At 36.8% G+C, this 20,580-nt stretch overlaps 4 protein-coding genes, 1 non-coding gene and 1 pseudogene across 10 annotated transcripts; 3 read left to right on the top strand and 3 right to left on the bottom strand.

The window, feature by feature from the left end:
- The first annotated feature begins 720 nt into the window (after nucleotides 1–720).
- On the top strand, nucleotides 721–1,787 carry LOC111795763 (zinc finger protein ZAT5 pseudogene; annotated as a pseudogene).
- Nucleotides 1,788–4,124: 2,337 nt separating this feature from the next.
- Nucleotides 4,125–4,197, top strand: TRNAV-UAC (transfer RNA valine (anticodon UAC)). The gene has a single exon. It is a non-coding gene; the product is annotated as a tRNA-Val (tRNA).
- Nucleotides 4,198–4,371: 174 nt separating this feature from the next.
- LOC147792595 (uncharacterized) lies at nucleotides 4,372–7,703 on the bottom strand. Of its 3 annotated transcripts, none has more exons than XM_087124277.1 (4): nucleotides 7,568–7,703; nucleotides 7,200–7,253; nucleotides 4,771–4,860; nucleotides 4,372–4,679 (listed from the first exon to the last, which is right to left on the bottom strand). In XM_087124277.1, exons 1-4 carry the CDS (start codon nucleotides 7,658–7,660, stop codon nucleotides 4,428–4,430), a joined length of 489 nt encoding a protein of 162 aa, XP_086980403.1. In that variant the 5' UTR covers nucleotides 7,661–7,703; the 3' UTR covers nucleotides 4,372–4,427. The 3 variants fall into 3 exon arrangements, with proteins under 3 accessions (XP_086980403.1, XP_086980402.1, XP_023534103.2); XM_087124276.1 differs by having other exon boundaries at nucleotides 4,372–4,697; XM_023678335.2 differs by lacking the exon at nucleotides 7,200–7,253 and having other exon boundaries at nucleotides 4,372–4,697; nucleotides 7,568–7,700.
- Nucleotides 6,176–7,034, top strand: LOC147792596 (uncharacterized). The gene is made up of 3 exons (XM_087123884.1): nucleotides 6,176–6,564; nucleotides 6,600–6,616; nucleotides 6,690–7,034. The coding sequence occupies exons 1-3, from the start codon at nucleotides 6,176–6,178 to the stop codon at nucleotides 6,830–6,832; spliced, it is 549 nt and encodes a 182-aa protein (XP_086980010.1). The 3' UTR covers nucleotides 6,833–7,034.
- On the bottom strand, nucleotides 7,547–8,945 carry LOC111795764 (cyclin-dependent kinases regulatory subunit 1). Its single transcript, XM_023678338.2, has 3 exons — nucleotides 8,752–8,945; nucleotides 8,596–8,656; nucleotides 7,547–8,006 (listed from the first exon to the last, which is right to left on the bottom strand). The coding sequence occupies exons 1-3, from the start codon at nucleotides 8,802–8,804 to the stop codon at nucleotides 7,851–7,853; spliced, it is 270 nt and encodes an 89-aa protein (XP_023534106.1). The 5' UTR covers nucleotides 8,805–8,945; the 3' UTR covers nucleotides 7,547–7,850.
- A 639-nt stretch (nucleotides 8,946–9,584) lies between these two features.
- Nucleotides 9,585–15,620, bottom strand: LOC111801612 (uncharacterized). Of its 4 annotated transcripts, none has more exons than XM_023685658.2 (17): nucleotides 14,249–15,609; nucleotides 14,099–14,185; nucleotides 13,821–14,025; nucleotides 13,612–13,723; nucleotides 12,858–12,950; nucleotides 12,635–12,716; nucleotides 12,477–12,536; nucleotides 12,347–12,399; nucleotides 11,611–11,777; nucleotides 11,154–11,364; nucleotides 10,967–11,024; nucleotides 10,823–10,879; nucleotides 10,488–10,736; nucleotides 10,331–10,395; nucleotides 10,179–10,235; nucleotides 9,999–10,092; nucleotides 9,585–9,924 (listed from the first exon to the last, which is right to left on the bottom strand). In XM_023685658.2, the coding sequence occupies exons 1-17, from the start codon at nucleotides 15,158–15,160 to the stop codon at nucleotides 9,640–9,642; spliced, it is 2,847 nt and encodes a 948-aa protein (XP_023541426.2). In that variant the 5' UTR covers nucleotides 15,161–15,609; the 3' UTR covers nucleotides 9,585–9,639. The 4 variants fall into 4 exon arrangements, 3 of the variants coding, with proteins under 3 accessions (XP_023541426.2, XP_086980473.1, XP_086980472.1); XR_015421245.1 differs by having other exon boundaries at nucleotides 9,883–9,924; nucleotides 10,331–10,376; nucleotides 14,249–15,619; XM_087124346.1 differs by lacking the exon at nucleotides 9,585–9,924 and having other exon boundaries at nucleotides 9,961–10,092; nucleotides 10,331–10,376; nucleotides 14,249–15,619.
- Between the last annotated feature and the right edge of the window lie 4,960 nt (nucleotides 15,621–20,580).

The following is a 20,580-nucleotide window of genomic DNA, read 5'->3' on the forward strand; positions in this document are numbered from 1 at the left end:
GCGATACGTAATGAGCTAAAGCGGACAATATCTACTGACGGTGAGCTTGGACTGTTACAAATGGTATTAGAGCCAGACACCAGGCAGTGTGCTAGCGAAGCCTTCGAGTCTCCCTAGAGTGTGAAAACCTTTTCCTAGTAGATGCGTTTTAAAATTGTGAAACTGACGCGGACACATAACGACTCGGTGTGCTAGCGAGGACTTTGGGCCTCCCTAGGGTGTGAAAACCTCTTCCTAGTAGACACATTTTAAAACTGTGAAACTAATGCGGATACATAACGACCCGGTGTGCTAGCGAGGACTTTGGACCTCCCCGATATATAACGAGCCAAAATAGACAATATCGGCTAGTAGTGGACATGGGTTGTTACATTAGTTCTACAATAACATCGTTTTGTTGGTCTCGGGAAATTAATAATTGGAGTATGTTGAATTGACGTAGAAAGAGGCAAAGAATATGAGTAAGATTGGGAAGTTAGAATAAGTTAGAATAAATTGAAATTAGTAAGTTATACGTAATGAAGGCATTCACAAGCACACAACCAAACCCTTTCAAACCAATCCTATATTACCTTTCCTTGTTTCTAACATTTTGGCTTACCCAATTAAGGTTGACACTTGAAGCAACCAAAATTAAAAATAATAATAAAAATAATAAACAAATAAAAAGCCCATTCTTACCCTTGCATTGCATTCAACCCCTGGCTCACGAGTGGGCGGCTTTCAACCCCTCGTTGCCAATATATATTACACCATTGCCCACTCTCTCACTCCTCACTCCTCTCTCTCTCTCTCTCTCCTACTTTTCTCACTCCTTTACTTCCCAAGTTTTGATTTTGATTGCTTTCATGGAAACCCCACAAGAGTTTATGGGATCTAACGATCAAATTCATATAATTCCGGTTAAATCCCACCGGAACAAACGTATGAAGCTTCTTTCCGGCGGTGCTGATGCTACTTCCTCCTCCTCTTGTGGCGGCGGCGGCGCCGGAGATGAGTTTGCTGCCTCTTCTTCTGTCTCGGACGAGGTTAGTACCGAGGAGGAGGAGGATATGGCCAATTGTTTGATTCTTTTGGCTCAAGGAGATACCCACCGCCGGCCGAGCCAAATTACAAACAAAAGGCTGAATTTTGAGAAGCCCAAAGCTGGATTTTATGTTTATGAGTGCAAGACTTGTAATCGGAGCTTCCCTTCTTTTCAAGCCCTCGGCGGGCATCGTGCTAGCCACAAAAAGCCTAAGCCGATCACTGCCGTGGAAGAATCAGAAGAGCCACAACAAGTCAACAAGGCTATCCCGATCGCCGCCGCCGCCGCCGTCCAAATTCCGATCAAGACAGAGACAACAACAAATTCCCAAACACAAAAGTCGGGGAAAATTCACGAGTGTTCTATATGTGGATTGGAATTCAGTTCAGGACAAGCATTGGGAGGACACATGAGAAGACACAGAACAACCGCCGTGTCGACAAACACCGACCAACATGATCATAAGCGAAGGAACATTCTAGAGCTGGATCTGAACCTGCCGGCGCCGGAGGAGGATCTCCGGGAGACAAAGTTTCAATTTACGACAACCCCACAAACAATAGTGTTCGCAGCTCCAACACTTGTGGATTGTCACTATTGAAAAACAGGATCAAATTCAAAGAAATCCCAATATGAAATCGTGTTTTAATTTAGCTTTTCATTTTATTATATACAGTGATTAAATATTCTTTGAAGCAATATATGAATATTTGGGTATCTATAACTATTGAAGCTGAATGAATCCAAATACTTTGAGTAAGAGCGGTTGGTTGGTTTGGTTGGTTTGGTGTTCTAATTTGGTTACCTTTCACTCACGAAAAGTGGTTGATTTTTTGGTACTTTTTTTTTTTCTCTTTCAAAGTTTCTTGCCGATCAAACCTTTTTAACACTTACCCATAAAGAAAGATCGAATTTTTATAGGCAATTTTAGTAAATTAAAACTTTTTAACACTTACCCATAAAAAAATGGATTTTTTATGAGAAATTTTAGTGAATTAGAACCTTTTAACACTAACCCATAAAAAAAAAAAAATCTATGTTTTTTTGTGGAAATTTTAGTGAATTAAAACTTTTTAAAGCTAACCCATAAAAAAAATTTGAATTTTTATGGGAAATTTTAGTGAATTAAAACTTTTTAAAACTGACCCATAATAAAAAGATCTGTTTTTTATGAAAAATTTTGAGTGAATTAAAATTTTTTAACACTGACCCATAGAAAAGATCGATTTTTTATGGAAAATTTTAATGAATTACAACTTTTTAACACTAACCCATTAGAAAAGATTGATTTTTTTTTTTTTTTTTGTAGAAATTTTGAGTGAATTAAAACATTTTAACACTAACCCATAAAAAAAGATTGAATTTTTATGGAAAATTTGAGTGAATCAAACCTTTTTAACACTGACCCATAAAAAAAAGATTGGATTTTTATGGAAATTTTGAGTGAATTGCAAAAAGGCATTAATTTGTGAAGTGAGAAAAGTAAGTAAAAGAAGGAAATTAGGAAGTGTGATGGGTAGGGTTTGGCAGCTCCACCACCACATCTCGACGTCCCATTGGATTAGGTTCTTTCTTTTCATATGCTTTGCTTTGCTTTGCTTCTACATATGCTTCTCTCTCTCTCTCTCTCTCTCTCTCATGTTAAATGACAAGAAATACATGGATGTCAGGCTGAATGGATCCACCTGTCACTTTCTCTCTCTAAAACTGAGTTTGGGTTGGGATTTTTCTTTTTATTTATTTTTATTTTTTTTTTTATTTTTAAAAAATTAAGAAAATAATACAGCTCAGTTTTAGTTTCTAACCCTAACTGTTACATCTAAGCGAAGTGACCAACTGTATATTATATCCCTTATTTTAGAAGCTGGCTTTTAATCAATATCCGAAGACAGCGGTGGGTCCCATTACTTCTCTGTGTGGGACCCACTCCCCCTATGTTCCCTACCACAACCATTGGGCTTGGATAAGTGGGCCTCCTCTCTGGTCCATTCCATCATTTGGGCCCACATTCTGTTTCCTCTCTCTTTTTTTTTTTTTTTTTTTTTTTTTTCCTGGTCGTGCCTCACTCACCATGCATGTATAGGAGTACTAATGCTCGTAATCTTTTTCTTTTTCTTTTTCTTTTTCCATATCAATATTCTTTAATTTCTAGTATATATATATATATATATATATATATATATATATATATATATATATTTTTAAATGTTTATATGTGAGAAATCACACGTGTTGGGGTTACACGTGTGCCGATAAGCTAATAAAATATAAAATATGAAAAAAAATAATAGTTTATTGGGGTAAACGTATTATTTGAATTTTTAACATTTATTATCAACTTGAGTATAATTCAACTAATTAAAATATACATTATTGTATAATTCATTCTACCAAATGTTGTTGAACTAAAAAAAACTACACGTCCTCTTAGATTTTAATAATAATTGTTTTCATTAGTACGAGATGGATTGAAGAAACATCTATAAATAGGATAAGATTTGAATTATTGAAAGCAGGAGCTTAGGTAAAAGTTAGGAAGGTTTAACACATACGAAAGAATGGCATAGTTTCGGGTGTAAAAATAAAAGAATTGAGGTTCATGGTTGGCACATGTTTGCATCAAGGTAAGCCATCTTGTCACACATCAATTTTAGTACTTAGATTTTACAGAACATAAAGACACTATTTTGGAACATGATTTGATTTATACATAAAATTAAAGCTGTAACTGGAAAAGGGTATAATTGGAATTTAGGTGTAAAATAAACATCGAGGACTGGACAGGGAACTGCTGCCTAATCCGACCGACAACTGCTGTGTTCTGTCGGCTAAGTGTACTTTGGTTTTAATTTGGACACGTTCTGCCAACATGCGAACACAAAAGCTTATATTTCAACTTTTTATTGTATACTTTTAAAAAGTGCTTATTTGTTACAAACAATGTTAATGTTCTTTATATCTTTTTATAAAGGCCTAACCTAATAGGAATATTTTTTAGAATTTAATATTCGAATTTCCATGCTATTTTCTTATTTTTATAATTTTACAATTTTAAATACTTATTTAAACTATAATTTTCCAAATTATTTAACGTTCAGTTGCTGTGGTGTAGTGGTTATCACGTTAGTCTTACACACTAAAGGTCCCCAGTTCGATCCTGGGCAGCAACATTTTTATTCTATATTTTTTTGAACTTGCAAGTTATGATACTAAGATAGTTTTATGCTTGAAAGTTAAGTAATTGAGGGCCTGAGGGGGGTTTTTCCCCTTTAATTATCAAATACATTCCATGCTTTCTCCCCAAAACAAAAACAAACCGTAATCTTTTCGTAAAGTTACAACACTACAAAAAACGATATTTATTCAGAAGTTAATAAGTTCAAGTTTGTGAGCCTAACATTCAGAAGCTTATATTAGTATATTTTGATTTTGCAGAGAAATAAATGATATAAACTCCATGTTCTATGCGTTTCATTCGTAAATTAGTAACGGTTAACTCGAGAGGTGTATCTATGTAGCCTAGGAATGGTCTGAAATAACAGAAAATAACTTCTTTGAGAAAGTTCGATGGTCGGGTCCGACGTCTCGGGAACCAGTGTTTGGCCTGTGGTGGAAATGGCTTTGCTGGATCAATACTGGCTTTCTGGAAGACCTGGATGATAGACCTTTCCTACATTAAGTTGAGCAAATTCATGCATTGTAAGGCATAAAATTGAGAGTAGTAAATGATTTCATTTACTTACGCCATGTTCAAGGGAAATGCTAAGCCAGCAGATGCAAAGGCTATCAATCCAGTGGCAACGATAATATCTATCTGTGATCTGAATACAAACCTACAGAATGAGTGAAAATATTCAGTTGGAAAAGTTATGGCGGAGCAATTCTAATGGTAATATGGGTGTAAGATCTTACATTAGTTGGAGGGGGGAACGAAGCATTCCTTTTAAGGGCGTAGAAACCTCTCCCTCTCCCCAGCATAACACATTTTAAAACCTTTAGGGGAATCTCAAGAGGGAAAGCCCAAAGCTAGAGCTGTTACAAATGGTATCAGAGCCAATCACCGAACGGTGTGAGGCATTGGTCGGAGTAGGGCTAGATCTTCTCTATAATGCGTTTTAATGACAATATGTAATGGGCTAAAACGGAGAATATCTGCTAGCGGTGGTTGGAGAGGGAAATGAAACATTCTTTACATGGTATGAGAATCTCTCTCTAGCAGGCTCGTTTTAAAACTATAAAGGAAAGTCTAGAAGGAAAAGCAAAAAAAAAAAACAATATCTACTAGCGGTGAACTTGAGCTATACAACGAACAAGTCTAGTGATGGTGAAGTAAACAAGTTGTCAAATAACAGATCTTTTGGTTAAAGAAAGTGAAACAAAAAGGCCTCATGTACACATTGTGGAGTCAAAACTGTAACGCATACAGCAATGAATGTTGTGTCAACGCAACCTACAACGAGCTTTATCTAACATGAAAGCACCCACCAACTTGAATTGAGTAGAGGAAGGAAATACTCTCAGAAATCAAATCAAATCAAATGAAGGCTCAACAAAGTGGTATATATCGACAACGAGGTTACTTCTAGCAACTTTATGATGAACAATATTCAGTTCATACAAATATCTTCCAAATTTTCTTGCCGACGATATGCTCATATTGGGAGATAAACGTATCAAATACTCTAAATCTGATAACATTATCAAAACAACAAAACAATGACAATATCACTTGTGTAATCAGGCAGCATTCTCAGTTAATAACCAAGAAAGAAGAATAACAATCTACGCCTGGGGTTTACAATTACAACCATTAGAGTAAATCAAATGTGTTCATAGAAACAAATGGCAAGACAAGCAATCGAATGAAATAAAAGGCAATCGAATGAAAATCTGCAGAAATGCATTCTAGAACGCATTTGGGACACCAAAAAAAGGAAATGAAACGGAAGGTTGAATAAATAATTTAGTTCTAAATTCGATGAAGTCCTTCCCGGTCCAAACATGATTTGAAATTGAAATTACTGGAATCCTCTTTCAATCATTCAATAACAAAGCATCATCTTCTAACCTTAACCAGTCATTGACTCTCTCTCACCAAAACCGCCCAATCAAAATAACTCCCCAATCTAATCCCAATTTCGCATCCCCATGTCAACGCCCCGCCGCTCGCCGCTGCCGCCGACCGGAAACCGCGCCTCTTCCGACGCCGCTCCCGAACCCCGAACCCAATCCCAGAAAAATCAACTTCAAGTCCATTTCACCGACGAAGACGAACTCGATCTTCTCAATTGCTACCTCGAAGTCGCCGGATCCAAGAATTCTCCGCCCACTCTCGACTCTCCGGCCTTGGACCGCATTGGGACCGCCCTCGGCCACAAATTCAGGCACTCCCACATCGCCGATAAGCTCCACAGGCTCAAGCTCCAGTACCACAAATTCGCAAGAACCAAGTCCTTCATCAAAACTCCCCACCACCTACGGATTCTGGAGATTGGCCGCAGCATCTGGGGAAAACCCCACATTCCCAGAACAAAACCGCAGGTAATTTCACGCAGAATTAGAGGAAGATCAGTTGCAAGGAAAAAGGGGGTTGATCTGAAGAACTTTCCTGTTCTTGTGAGTGAATTTTCCCGGCAGTTCCCGGGAAATGGAGTGTGGAGAGAGGGGCTGAAGGGAATGGAGGAGTGGAGTTTGAAGGGTATGAATGAGAAGTGGGTTCTGTTGCATATTGAAGAGGCAGAGCTTAAGGCAAGAAGGGCTGCGCTAATACAGCGGCAAATTGGAACAACACTAACTAAAGATTGATTTCTCTTACAATTTCTATTCTCTTTTGGGAACAACAAAGTTCTGTAGCTAATGGCAGAAGTTAGAAACTTAGTAGGTGGTGGGTGCAGTTGTAGTGTATTGCTGTTAAGATCACGATGGTGGAGAGTTTCTCACCAATAAAGGATTCTATGTCAAGACATAGTAATGTTGTTCAATGCTTGAATTTTTATGATTAGTCAAAACAGGGAAACATTTACCTAATTCCAGGAAATCCAACTTTGAGAGATTTTCTTGTTTCAAATGGCTTCTAAATAAGGTGAAAGCCTGAATGTCCTATTTGAGACGAAGCTGAGGATAAAATAAACACAAAAGCAGCAAGTAAATCAAGAATTGGAAGAGATCTAACCTTTTCAAGATTCAGAACATTGAGATTTATGTAAATCGTCCAAATCTCTTTGGCCTAAATCAATAACCAAGAGATTTAAAACAAAATTGACACCAAATCATAGATGTAAGTGGTAGAAAAATCTCACATTCCCTCCATATCAATGCAGGCTTGATGCTGAATTATACCAAAGAAGCAAATGAATCATGGGCTCTTATACTCCACAAGTTCTAATAAGCAAGCAGTTCATTAAAGTGCTGCAAATTTTCAAGTCTGGATTTTGCAAAAAGAAAAGAAAAGGAGCAAGATAATGATTCATGGTCGATAAAATCTAACTTTTGTTCCAGAAACAGTAAGATTGGGAAAGATGAAGCATATAAACAATTTACCTTAGCACAGAAAGTTGAGGACCAAGATCCATCAAACCCACATCTGGTTCTAAATCCAGAGAATTGCAGAGTCAAGCAAAGATACAGAAGCATATATATATATAAGCCACCTCTACAACCATACAGAGTTCAGAGTAAACGTAGAAACTCCAGCATATTTTTTAGGCAGGACGATTGACCACAGATACCAGGAAAGTGCGCACGGTTTTCCATTTTAAAACCTTTATATTGACTGCTTTCTTTCTTGCCAGTAGCACTCCACATGATCAGTAAAATGAAACAATCATTTAGCAGCAAGCACGTTCTGTTGAGCGAGGTTCTCCTGCTGCTGTTGGTAGTTCAGGGGCCTCCGGAATAGCATGATATGCGGCTCAGGTCGATGAATAGCATAGTGCACCCACCCACGACTCTGCTGAACTCCAATTGCACGCCACTCATTCTGCACATAGGATTGATTATTTATAGGATTAGGAGTACAACAACATGCTTTCCAGTAAATGAGTACTCGAACAGATTTGGGAAGCACCCTTTTGTTTAGAACAATGATTAACTTATGTTCTTTAAGAAATTCAAGAAAATCAAAAGGAACTGACGGTATAATGAACGATATTCCTGTGCCTATGCTAATTGTAGAGTCCATTGCTCACTAGTTGCACACAGAGAATGCACGATTGAGAGGCCGGGATGGTTCTATCGCAACAGTCTTAAGCCCTGGATTATCAATCCTATTTGATATATCTATTATGCGAAATATACATAAACACCGTTTCAATTTTCAACAATCATCAGCCAAATGAAGAGCGAAAATCAAGATCGCCATGAAAAGTTTAAAAGACTAGAAAACAACGTAACAAAAATTTCTTAGAGTGAAAGAGAGAGAATTCAGTCTAAACAAGGATGATGCATTTATTAATCCTGATTTAAGAATCCAACTATCGAATTCAATTTTTTTTGAAAACAATCAGAGAATGCTTCCCTTTGCAACAAAATCAATAGGCATAAATAAAGAATAAGACTAAATTGCTTACTTCCGAGAGAAGGCGATTCTTCGGAAGCAACTTTGCCACATCGGGTGGGAGCACCACATGCCTGTATCAATCAATATAGTTAGCCATTGAATACAAAGAACTAAACACTTGCAAACAATTCTCCAAGACGAGAAACTGAGAGTAAGAATCCAAGACCTATACTCGTAAGTATCATCGAAGTACTTCTCAGAGTACTGAATCTGACCCATCTACCAGAACTTAAGCTTCGGCTTCCCGAGAGAATTACAAAAACAGGTAGAGCGGAGATTCGACGGTTCCGAACCCCAAAATGAAACGATATTTAAACAGAAAACTAGAACTGAACTAGGGTTGAAGACTGAGCAAAATGGCGCGTTATATACGATTGGAAGCATGAGCAATAAATTGCAAAGTCGGCCAATCGCTTGTGCCCACGTGTAACCCGCTAAGGACTGGACAGCATGGAATTCTTCTGCGGTGCAGCATTTTGCCACGTGCTCATTTTTCTTTACAAAGAGTATCTATCATTTTTTGAATAATTTTTTAGGAAAATACTTCTCTAGTAAAGTAAAATGACGGGCAATAAATCACTATTTTAAAATGTCCAATAATTCTCTTAAAATATCAAAATAATAATAATAATAAATTTAAATATATTTTTCATTAATATTTATTTTTTAAAAAACCATAAATTTCAATATTTTTAAAAAATATCTAAAAATAATACCTTGTCGTTAGTAATATAATTAGATTAGAAAATACCCTCAAACTTTAAAATATAATTTCTAAGCATCTTCAAACATAAAAAAAAAAGAAAAAAAAAAAAAAAGAAAACTTGAATCCAGAAAAGAATGGCTTCTACTGACAAATTTGGGAAGCTTTCCATGTCTTTGTTCTTCATTCTTTCTGTACACTAAACCAAAAAATGTTAACCCTATGATATTCCTCAGGGTTGTATGACCTTTTTCTCTCTGTACAGTGTACACCCACCAACAAAGGAAAGGAAAGGAAAGGAAAGGAAAGGAAATGAATTTAATGGCGTTCGTTCTCTTCTTCTATGTTTCTTCAGCTCTCTGGGTTTGCTGCTGCTGCTGCTGCTGCTGCTGCTGCTGGTGCACTGCTAATAACACGATACTGCGGCACCGCCTTCTGCAGCACTGACGTCCCTTGGAAGATCATCATCTGGTAATGTCTCTTGTACTCCATTACCTCTTCCGGCGCCAACTTGGTGAACCCAAACTTGTTTATCCACAACGACTCCGCTTCGTCTGCGGCTGGCAGAACCAGATTCTTCACTTTCAGATACCCCAACAACCTCTCAATGCACGAATACAACGATTGGAAGTACCCCTGAAAATACCCTCTTCCTTCTTTATGTGTACTTTTCTCCTATCAAAACAGAGCTGATTGTGTTTGTTACTTACCTGTCCTTGAAAGTTGGTGTCTGTTGCCACTAAAGGAAGCTCCGCCACTTCACTCCCAAATATGCGAAATATTCCCGCCGACACAACACATCCACTACAAGAAACAAACAAAAAAGAAAACTAATTTCAAGTCCTAAGCTCCAACAATAAAACTCTCTACCTTCATAGACTTCTTCTTACTTCACAGTTAGAACTGCACAGTATATCCCACCAAACTCTTGGCCCCTGATGTTCCTCCTGCCCAGCAAATACAAGTTCATGGCATTACACTCAACACCCACTAATCATTTCATTGGGGGAATGAAAAGAAAAGGAGAAGAATAGCTGTTTACCCATAAAGCATTGACGGAATGAAGTCCCTCCCAGAGGCGGAGTCAACTATGGGGTCAAAACAATACTGGATTTACAAAATTTGGAATAGTTGGCAAGCGGTAGTAGAAAAGCACAATGCACTCGGAATGAAATTATTTGGTGACTATGGTCACTCACATGGAAAATAGAAACGGCCTTTGAAAGCAATGATCTAGTTTCATCAGAAGATGACATTTTCCAGTTTAGGACCCGCCATCTAATTTCAAGGTTGTTTATGCTTCCTGGACCCTTGTCGTCGATCTTTTTTCGTACCGAGACCAGAATAGACTCGGGCAGCTTCTCTCCTCCCAACAACACCAGTTTCCCCAGTGCAGAGTGTATCATGTTACACCCTGGACAACAGAACCACTTTCCTTGGGGGAGTTCCTGCGAGAATATCGAGATTTTAAACATTCGAAATTTATCGCTTGCTCACAAGAACTCTGGCAGATAAAGATGGTGTAGGGGGACACCTTGAGATCTTCCATGTTGTGTTCCTTTAAGCAGCCAACGTGAAACTCCTTCTCACACTGAGAAAATTTTGGCATTAGGTACTTTAGGATTAAGAGAACAGTGGTAAAGGAAGATTAGATAAGTTGACCTTATAAGAATAATACCTGATCACAAAGAATAACGGTTCGAGGACCGAAACCTAACTTGCTAAAGTCATGGCAACTACAACAGTTGAGAGGTCCATAATGAACACTTGAAGAAACATTAGAAGGAAAAACCCAACATAGAACAAAAATATTGAGCAAAATGTGAAAAATGAGGTTGTGCTTTCAAGAAAGAAGAAACAAAAACCTGCATAAGGCACATCCACCAACTTCCACCTCCAAAGTTTTGACAATGCGAATGCATCTCGTTGTTATCTGCTTAATAGGATCAACACCAGCAACCCTTCCAGCGGCAACAGCATTTGCATTGTGCTCCACAAATTTTTCCTTCTGGAACAAATTCTGGCAATACTTGCAGTACCAGGTACCGGTCGGGATGCATGGTAAAGGAACACAATCTGAATTGGCCAAGAAAAAATGTCAAATAGTGGACAAATGGGGAATATCTGTATTCTGCATTACAGTGTAGTGATGCATAAATCCAGTCCAGTATGTAATCATCATATGATTATTTATGCATTGATGTTTAGAACAAGTTACTAATCGACAAATCTTTCAACGTAGGCCTCGAAAGAGAGAATTTTCAAAATTATGTGGAAAAACTAACACAAAGATAGGACATTTTCGACGGGAAGTGAAATCACCTCTATGAAAAGCCCTGGGGCAGCCATCACAACACAATAGATCCCCTCCATCTGCGCAAATGCTACACAAGTCATCAGTATCATTGGAAGAGAACTTTCGTCCTTTTGATAGAGATATGGACAACTCATGTAGAGACACCCCATTTGATGTGTAAATGTGCAAATATCTGCAAGGGAGAGTTACACTAATCAAAGTCAAAACAAAACCAATTCTATCAACTAAAGTCTAATAATACATTACAAACAAAGTTTCACTTCTGTCAAAACTCCACAACAATCTGTCTAGATTTCATTCACACGAAGGCAGAAACATACCATTAGTATAAGCTGAGTAAGACACAATAACTACTTAAAACATAGACATTGGCAACTCTTTCCACATTCTTGATTCTCATTTTTATGAAACGTTCCAAAAATCATATACAAATTTTGGAAACAACGAAATCTAGTTTCTTGTTCTCATTCAATTTTTTCAAAAAGATAAATAACTTATTTTATCATTCTATAAAAATAACATAGAATATTTAAACAGATGACAAGAAACAAGAAAGAGTTACTATAAACAATTACCAAACACATTTTTGTTTTCCTCCTTTCAGAAAGAGAGAAAAATAGAAATAAGAAAAGTTAACATTACCGAACGCTCCAATATAAACATGATTTCATGTTTGAAGTTTTTATAAAAAAAATCATATCAAGGATAAAGTATATCAAAATGAATATAGCAAGTACTCACGGCTTGCGCCTTGATGCCCAGCCAGCATGAGCTTCAAATTGTGAGGGACTAACCTGCTCATTAGGCAAAAGTCAAATTAAAACTCCACCAAATTTTCAAGATCATAAATGCTTCAGCAAAATAACACTACCTCAGAATTGCAGCAGCTACAAAAAATACTAAATCCCTTTTTATACCCAACCAACAATTTCTGCAACAACAAATAAGATGAATAAAATATAGTATATATAACATGAAAATTAGTAAGAACCTTGCTTGTCTATTGATTAAAAGGAAAAAGAAAAAGACCTGCCCACGGGCATAGTATGCAACTTCAGTTCCATCGGGTAATATATCTTCGTCAAACACTAACTTATGCAGCCGTAGATCCCTGTTAGAAGGATATGATGCTCATGAAATAAACTATAATAAATTTATTTAAAGAAAAGGAAAATGATGAACAAGAGGATGTTAGAACATATCCACATAAGCGGAGTGGCACAAGAAGTTTATAAAAGGTCCAAACACTCACTTTCGAGTTAATCTTCCATGACTTTTACCACGAGTGGAACCACTCTTAGATGCAGTATCAGATGACTTCGGAAGTAAATTTGGATTTGGAGTGCTGCAACAAACAGGCATAAGAAAAATACACTTTCAAAATCTGTGGGAGCAAGATGCAACAATAGTCGTCTGAGATATGCTACATTTTCTAAACTTGAATTTCAATTCCAAGTAGCAATAACAGTGAGTGAGATGATCCACCCAATGTTCTTATCTAGATAAGGATGGTAAATCCATCCCTAGAACTACATGCAACAAGTTATGTGCTAAAGGGATTTGGAAGTGTCATCGAGACATAGGAAATCTGTCGATTTACATCAAGTCTTAGCAAACCATGAAAACTTGACAATTTTAGCTCGAAAGTGTAATTAGAGGTGGTAGTAATTCTCGAAGTATAGCAGAGTTTCGCCATGATACTTGTACAATGAAAGACTATGCTATACAAATGACAGGCTACACTGAGTTTCTATTCAAAGTTCAAGAACTAAAATAGAACCCTTAAAACTTTAAAGAGTGAAGCAAAATAAGCATGAAAGTTCATGGACTAAAATAATATTTCAACCTACAAATTTTTTCATATATAAAATTATTATTTGTTCATGGTGTGCTTAACACAACCAAAAAAAATCTCATTAAGGAAAGCTAAACGTTACAAAACCCCACAGAAGATTTTTCATATTGTTCTCACTAAATGGAAAAAACGTCATGATCAGTAATCACACCTTTCGTTACTAAATACTATGGGAATGGGGCTACTCTCATGAGGCTTCTTCGAATCCATGCATGAACAGCAAAGAAACATGGCAATTCCGGGGTCTGATTCTGGAATACGGCCTATAACATAATGGGTTAAATATATAATCGTCAGTCTGTTGGGTATTGCAACAAAGCAGAGGAATGGTAAGACAAGCTAACCAGACATAAAAGCAACCTTTGCAACTCAGGCAGATAGAAGATCTCTTTACCAAGGAACAACCAATTGCACTTCGGATGAATTCTTCTGTCTGGTCGAGAGGATAATTTTGGCATGCGTTCATGATGTCACGGAGGGTATTCCCGTTCTCCAAGTAAATATACTCCGGTGGACGTTTATTCGAGCTACCAGCATGCAGTTCAAATAAAGTGGGAGAAATAACCTACATATTCAGAGAAGATTAAATGTTTTTTTCAAGCATTTTCATGTATTTGTTGATCATAAACAAAACTCACCTCCTTTCCTTGGCAGTTGTTACAGTGACAAATTATCCCAGAGCCACTGATTACTCCTCCAAGCCCAGTTTCTCCTTGTGCTTTAATCTACAAGAACTCAGAAATAAGAAGCTAAGACAGAAACCATTAAATATTTACAGAAACCATTACCTTAGAGCCCCTAATATATCTCACTCGAAGACCCTCCAAAATACCCGTTTCCAGAAGATCTTTTAACTTGGCGGGAAACTTCTTTGCAGACACTTTGTTCAGCTTTGTTTTTCCAACCTTCATCGTGGGTGTAGCTAAAGGGCTGGGAATTTTCTCGGGTTTGGTTTCAGAATCATTTGGGATAGCTTGCATTGTCGTACCCACATCAGATTTTGCAAGAATTTCTGTAGATGTCGTCGTGGGCTCTGAGTTCTGTTTTAAGGTCGAACGAGTGAACCTTTTACGAGGTTGATGAGCCATTTTCTTTCCCAACTGACCTTTTACAACAACGATTGATTCCGATCCATTCACTGCTTCCTCTGGGGGAACATTTTTACCATCCTTCCCTGAATCCCCACTTGTTAATAGCTCTTCAGGTTCAATTCTCAAGGTCTCCTTAGATTTCTCATGGCTGCTCGGATCCTCACTGTCCAATAGTTCCTCCTTTGATTCTGCCATACAAATAGCATTCGATGTATCACCCATAGATTCATCCACCTGACTCCTGGGTTCTTCATCGCTTACAAGGTCTACAATATCACTCTTTGCCTCTTCCTCACTCATTGAATCCGCTGTGTCTTCCATAGTCTTCACTTTCTCGACCTCCCCCTCCTCACATCGCCTTAACTGCGCAGCCTCACTCGATTTCTCATCATCCTCTTCGCCCCCATTGGCTTCCGTCGTCGCCAATCCCTTTAACCTCTTGGGGGTGGGACTCTCTGGAATCACATTGTTCAACCTCCTTGCGTTAGTCAGAGCTAACAACCCACAAATCTCAGACTGAACTTTCAAAGCAAATGCAAACTCACGCTTAAGACCAGTCCGGACTCGTGACAACACCACAAACTCATCAGGAGCCGTACCGTTCGCCATATACCATATAGATCAATTAACCTCTCGAATTATCCCGCTGCCAGGATTCCAATACGAATTATCAACGTAAAACAAGAACAAGAAATTAACAATGGCGTTATATATGCCAGCGATTGATTAGACTTCAATGCGTTTCGAAATGGATAACTCCCAAATAATTTTTTCTTTTAACGATTATGATTTCGTTCTTTCGATGAGATAACACAGATTCGAGAAGGGGGAAAAACACAAAAGAGAAACACGAAAATTAGGGTTTGTGAAACGTGGGGATTTGAGATTATGGATTGAGGAAGAAGGAGAAGAGAAAGGAGAGCACTGCACAGAGTCGGTTTCTTGAATGAAGGCAAAACGAAAAAGGAGAAGAAGACCCAGTTTTACATAATACCGAAAATAGCCCTCTGAAGACGAAGACGGAAAAGATTAGGGAAAATGTGAAGAGGGAAACACGACGTCGTATAATGAATACTGTTCTGAGGGCAATTTGGTGCGTGAAAATAACAGAAACGCAATCTGTTCTACTGCGACGCAGCTCCACGTTGTAAATAAATAAATAATTTTTTTAACTTTATAATTTTCGCGGCTTAGACCTAAGAGGATCTTTACACGTCATACAGAATCGCGCTCCACCCAATCACAGCTTGCCAAATATATTTTCCGTTTTTTAATTTTCTAATATACACCGTGGAATTCGCGGGAGATTTACCGGAACTGGGCCGGATTCACAATGCATAAGGCCCATATCACGATTATGTGAACAAGAACTGTAACGGTTCGGTTATTCTAATGGGAAGAATGCAATCAAACCGGACCGCTCTGCGTTTTTTTTTTTTTTTTATTATTATTATTATTATTTTTTTTTTTTTTATGGAAGCTAGTTAAATACTAATAATAATTTTCACGCCTTATTCTTATGCTCAAAGTGAACAATACCATACCATTGTATAGAGTCGTGTTCGTCTAACATGATATCAGAGTCATGTTTTAAACTTAGTTGTGCCAAAAGATGGATAAATCCTCAAATGTCGAACAAATGACTCCAAAAAAATGGAGTCGAGCCTCCATTAAGGGGAGGTGTTGGATGATGAAAGTCCCACCTTGGCTAATTTAGAGAAAGAATACTCTCTCCATTCCTAGAAAAGCTCCAAAGTAAAACCACTAGAGATTAGGCTCAATCTGTACCATAGAACAGAAACTAAATATAATTTTAAATTATATTTTATCCCATTTAATCACAAATTTGGTATCAATAATTCCAACACAGAAACCAGCTAACATAAAGGATCAAAGTACGATAATTAAACAAGCAGACATTATTCAAGAAAAAAAAAAAAAAAAAAGAAGTTAATAAACCTGCGAATCCGGTGGAAATTACAGGTCCAAAGTATGAAAATGCCAAAAGGGTCGGAATTGCCCTGCAAATACAACAAGCCCTGTCAATAGATTCAGCTTGCTTTCCATACTCCATTTCTCCTCCGCCGCCGCCGTGCTCTTCCTAACATCCAGCGCCGCCGTCACCGCTCATCTATGATCAGCCATGATGGGGTGACAATCTGGGTTCAGCTTGCTTTGCATACTCCATTTCTCCGCCTCCGGCCGCCGTGAACCCAGATTGTCACCCCCCATCATGGCTGATCGTAAATGGGCGGTGACGGCGGCGCTGAGGAATTTGAGTGAAATGGTTGTAGCTTCAGTAATGACTCAATTAAAGGAGTTGGACAAGTGGGTTTAAACTTTTTGAAAGTCGCATCTTCGAGGTATATGCGTCAGCCCGGGCAGGGCAGGGCAGCGGGTAACTTGTTGCGTCGGTCACCTCTATTTCCCATTCATTTAATTTGTTGGAGGGTCAGATCGGGCTGCCCCTACACCCCTTCGGGCTCTGACATGCGCCACCTCACACTCACCAAGCGTCGCAAACACTATTTAAAATAAAATAACAATAAAAATTAATTATAATAAAATTTTAAGTTCGTTAAACAAAAATTCTCTCCATAAATTTAAAATTAAAAAAAAATAAAAATAAAAATAACACATATTTCACAAGCTAGTGGGATGTGACATTTAAGGGGAGCATAACTTATCGGCCATTAGGAACGGTACTCCTACTCACCCTTCCACGGGACTACAACCCTTTAGAATAATTGATGAAAATTTGACATGACAATGACGTGGGATGACATGACATGACATGACAGTGACTCAAACGCTTATTTTGATTAAGGTTGAAAAAAATCATAATTAGACCGGTTGACTTTTCATCCATCGTTGAACGGACTTCGTACTCCAAGTGTAGTTTTGAAGCGTTTATTTACAATAACACAACTTTTTTTAAAAAAAAAATGATTTTTTTTTCAAATTGGACCCTTTAAAATTGGTAATTTCTCTTATGGTCCCAAACTATATTTGCAAGAGAGCCCAATTTGTGTGTAAAATTAACAGAATTTGTGACCGGCCCATTATTATAAAGATGGGCCGACGAAGGTCCACATGGGTTAGTAAACGACATGTAGTTTCATAAAAATTACTGGTTCGGTCGGTCAACGACAAGACAACATAGGCACTTAGGTTGTAACACTAAGCTATTACGCAAGTTTCGGCTCCATCATTGCCATTGATTTAGCAAATTACAAAGCAAGATGATCGAGTAGGATTCAAATAGTACTTATGTATGAATCAACCGAACATCTGTGAGCTCGATATACATTGTTTAAGACCTACATGGTAAGCTCTCGTATGTTTATCGAGCAAAGTTACGGCTCTAAATTTTCATCAGTGTATCAACGTTTTCATATGTTTGAACCATAGTTACAGTGGCTTCAAAAGTATTATTATTATTATTATTATTATTTTCTTTATTTTAATAGGAATATGAAATCTATTAATTCAAAAATAAAATTTATTATTCATGACAGGCCACGTCAGCAAGTATATCCTTCATAGTTCCATATCATATTTATTATTTTTCTCCTCAAATTCTATCATTATTAATTATTATACGTTGAGATTAGGGTTATTATCATTTCTCCCTTTAATTCTCTCCACCAATTAAAGTTATTATTAATTAAAGTTAACCCGAGACGATGTGACCCACTAACTCACTTATGACGTCGTATAATAATAATAATAATTATTATTATCCTTTTAAAAAAATGAATGACGTGGATAATAATATTCACTTTATACTATTATTTTCGTCTTTTTAATTATCATATGTTCGAATTCTAAACTTTTTTTATTTGTATATAAAAAAATAAATTCGTAACTTATTATTTTGAGAAAAATGATTTTATCGGTATTAATTTTTTTTTTTCCATTTTAGTTCAAATTAATTCGAGATGATGTGACTCACTAACACACGTCTAGGACACCTATGAAGAGGCCGAGAATATTCGATTATATAATATAATTGAGGAAAAAAAACATATTTTTCTTATTTAAATTCCTAGAGCATTGGCATAGAAAACACCACGTTGCTAAAAGAAAACAAGGGATTGGTTCCTTAACTTATAATGCATCAATCTATAAAATAAATAAATAAATAAAATAAAAATATATCAAATAAAAATTTTATTTTATTTTTTTTATTGAAATATAAAAAAGGTCATGAGAGTCTATCTTTATGGTGTGACAAATGGATCTATCGCTGAAAATTAGGTACAAATATAAATAATGTCTTAATTGAGGGATTAGGTCTTAATTAATCATGGGTTTAAACTTGGGTTAGTTTATAATTAGGAAATCCTTTTAAATTATATCCATTTTTAATTTTTTTTTGGATCTTATATTAAATTTTAATACACGATGGATGAAATTTTTAGAGGGTAAAACAATCGAATGATTTTGATTAGATTTGTCACGGATGTACCTACTAGTTAGCAATGTTCTCTTTAACTTTTGAGTTAGTCGGGTGAAAGAGGAGCAAGATGTAGGATAAGCAAGTAACAAGGTGGACATGAAGAAAAAATGGACGTTTAATGGGCCTAATTGAGGGACACCCACCTTTAAAAAGGGTACCCTACAAATTTTGTTAGCGTTTCCTCCATCTATGTTGAGCTATGTTCATATTGGTTTATAAATGTAGGGGTGAATATTCAAAATTCTGACCTGTAAAAAAGATTATAAAAACGTTCAAACTAGTCTTCTTTTGGTACAGTGTCAAAAGTTGTGAAATCGTGTCTAGATTGTCATGCACGGTTTAGTCACGCCAGTTAAGCTATTCGACCGTTGTGGGGTCGGGGGTTCAAAGGCATATGGGAAGAATGTGAGGTGAGGAGAGGACAAACAAAATTATAAGGGAAAGACTGAAAGACAGGTAACCTAACACTCAAAATTATGTGTGTGTTCTTCCTACCAGTTAACTTTTCTATCTTCTTTCCCATTGTCTCATTCTTTCTATCCACTTCTTTTCCCCCACACCATCTTTGTTCTTTTCTGATTTGTCATCTCCCTTTTTTCAATAATTTTCAATTATTTCGTAACTAAATTAATTTGGAATATCTTACGATTTAGGGTTTAGGGTCCAAAAATTGTATCAAAAAGCATATGATAGAATCTGTGTTAGTCTATGTAGATAATCTTTACTCTTAGCAACATGGCCGTGTCATAGGAACTTTTAAAGTCAAATGGGGTTCATATGACTCGATACCTGACCAATCTAAATTACTCAACCCAGACCATAAAGGTTGGGTTGACTTAGAATTTGTTTCAGTTTGGGTTGAGTTGAATTTTCGGATTTGGTTCGATTTGTCGGGTTGACATTCTTTTTCTCATGTTTAGGGTTACACCCCAAAAATGGTTTTTAAAAAAATAAGATATTAATAATGCATTGTGACGTGAAAATATTTACACATAAACCTTATGAGATTTAGTTATTGGATAAATAAATTTTTTAAAAAATAAATAAAAATAGAAGAACAATGGAACAAACCTAAAGGATTGGATTGTGTTGGTTGTGAACTATAGTGGGGTTGCTCACGTCACCAACCCAACCAACTCCAAATTTCAAGGGTTAGACCGAAAGATTTTTTCCACCCAACTCATGTACATCCCTAATTTAAATTGTAAACGATTCATATCTGAATCTCAGACGTAAAGTATTACATATCCACACTCGAATAAAAATGTCGTGGACATACACCGACAAAATAAACTTCAGCACGTTTCAAATAATGTATATTAATTATTTGTTGAAATCAAATGTGACTACATAACAATCCACAAGGAACGAGTCAATTTGGTAATTAAGATTCTTTTATTTGTCCTCCTTATGAACATCAATCAATCAGCTACCTCGGATTCATCTTTAATTTCGACAAAAAATAGGTTTAGATCTTATTATACTTGGTTAATGTTCATATAATTTGTTTATTAAATTATTAAGATAAAATTGCTTAAATAGGTCTAAAATGAAAATAGCCGTCATA

Source organism: Cucurbita pepo, chromosome 5, assembly GCF_057944985.1.
Source record: "Cucurbita pepo subsp. pepo isolate OVF chromosome 5, ASM5794498v1, whole genome shotgun sequence".
Classification (NCBI taxonomy): domain Eukaryota; kingdom Viridiplantae; phylum Streptophyta; class Magnoliopsida; order Cucurbitales; family Cucurbitaceae; genus Cucurbita; species Cucurbita pepo.

Coding starts and splice junctions, on each gene's coding strand:
- LOC147792595 (XM_087124276.1), bottom strand. CDS start 7,660: ATGCTTCTGTATCTTTGCTTGACTCTGCAATTCTCTGGATTTAGAACC. Junction 7,254..7,567: donor CCTCAACTTTCTGTGCTAAG/GTAAATTGTTTA, acceptor TTATTGATTTAG/GCCAAAGAGATTTGGACGAT. Junction 4,698..4,770: donor GCATTTCCCTTGAACATGGC/GTAAGTAAATGA, acceptor AACTTAATGTAG/GAAAGGTCTATCATCCAGGT.
- LOC111795764 (XM_023678338.2), bottom strand. CDS start 8,804: ATGGGTCAGATTCAGTACTCTGAGAAGTACTTCGATGATACTTACGAG. Junction 8,657..8,751: donor GATGATACTTACGAGTATAG/GTCTTGGATTCT, acceptor TGATTGATACAG/GCATGTGGTGCTCCCACCCG. Junction 8,007..8,595: donor AGAATCGCCTTCTCTCGGAA/GTAAGCAATTTA, acceptor TCCTATGTGCAG/AATGAGTGGCGTGCAATTGG.
- LOC111801612 (XM_023685658.2), bottom strand. CDS start 15,160: ATGGCGAACGGTACGGCTCCTGATGAGTTTGTGGTGTTGTCACGAGTC. Junction 11,025..11,153: donor GGTGGATGTGCCTTATGCAG/GTTTTTGTTTCT, acceptor CAACTGTTGTAG/TTGCCATGACTTTAGCAAGT. Junction 10,737..10,822: donor ACAACATGGAAGATCTCAAG/GTGTCCCCCTAC, acceptor ATATTCTCGCAG/GAACTCCCCCAAGGAAAGTG.
- LOC147792596 (XM_087123884.1), top strand. CDS start 6,176: ATGTCAACGCCCCGCCGCTCGCCGCTGCCGCCGACCGGAAACCGCGCC.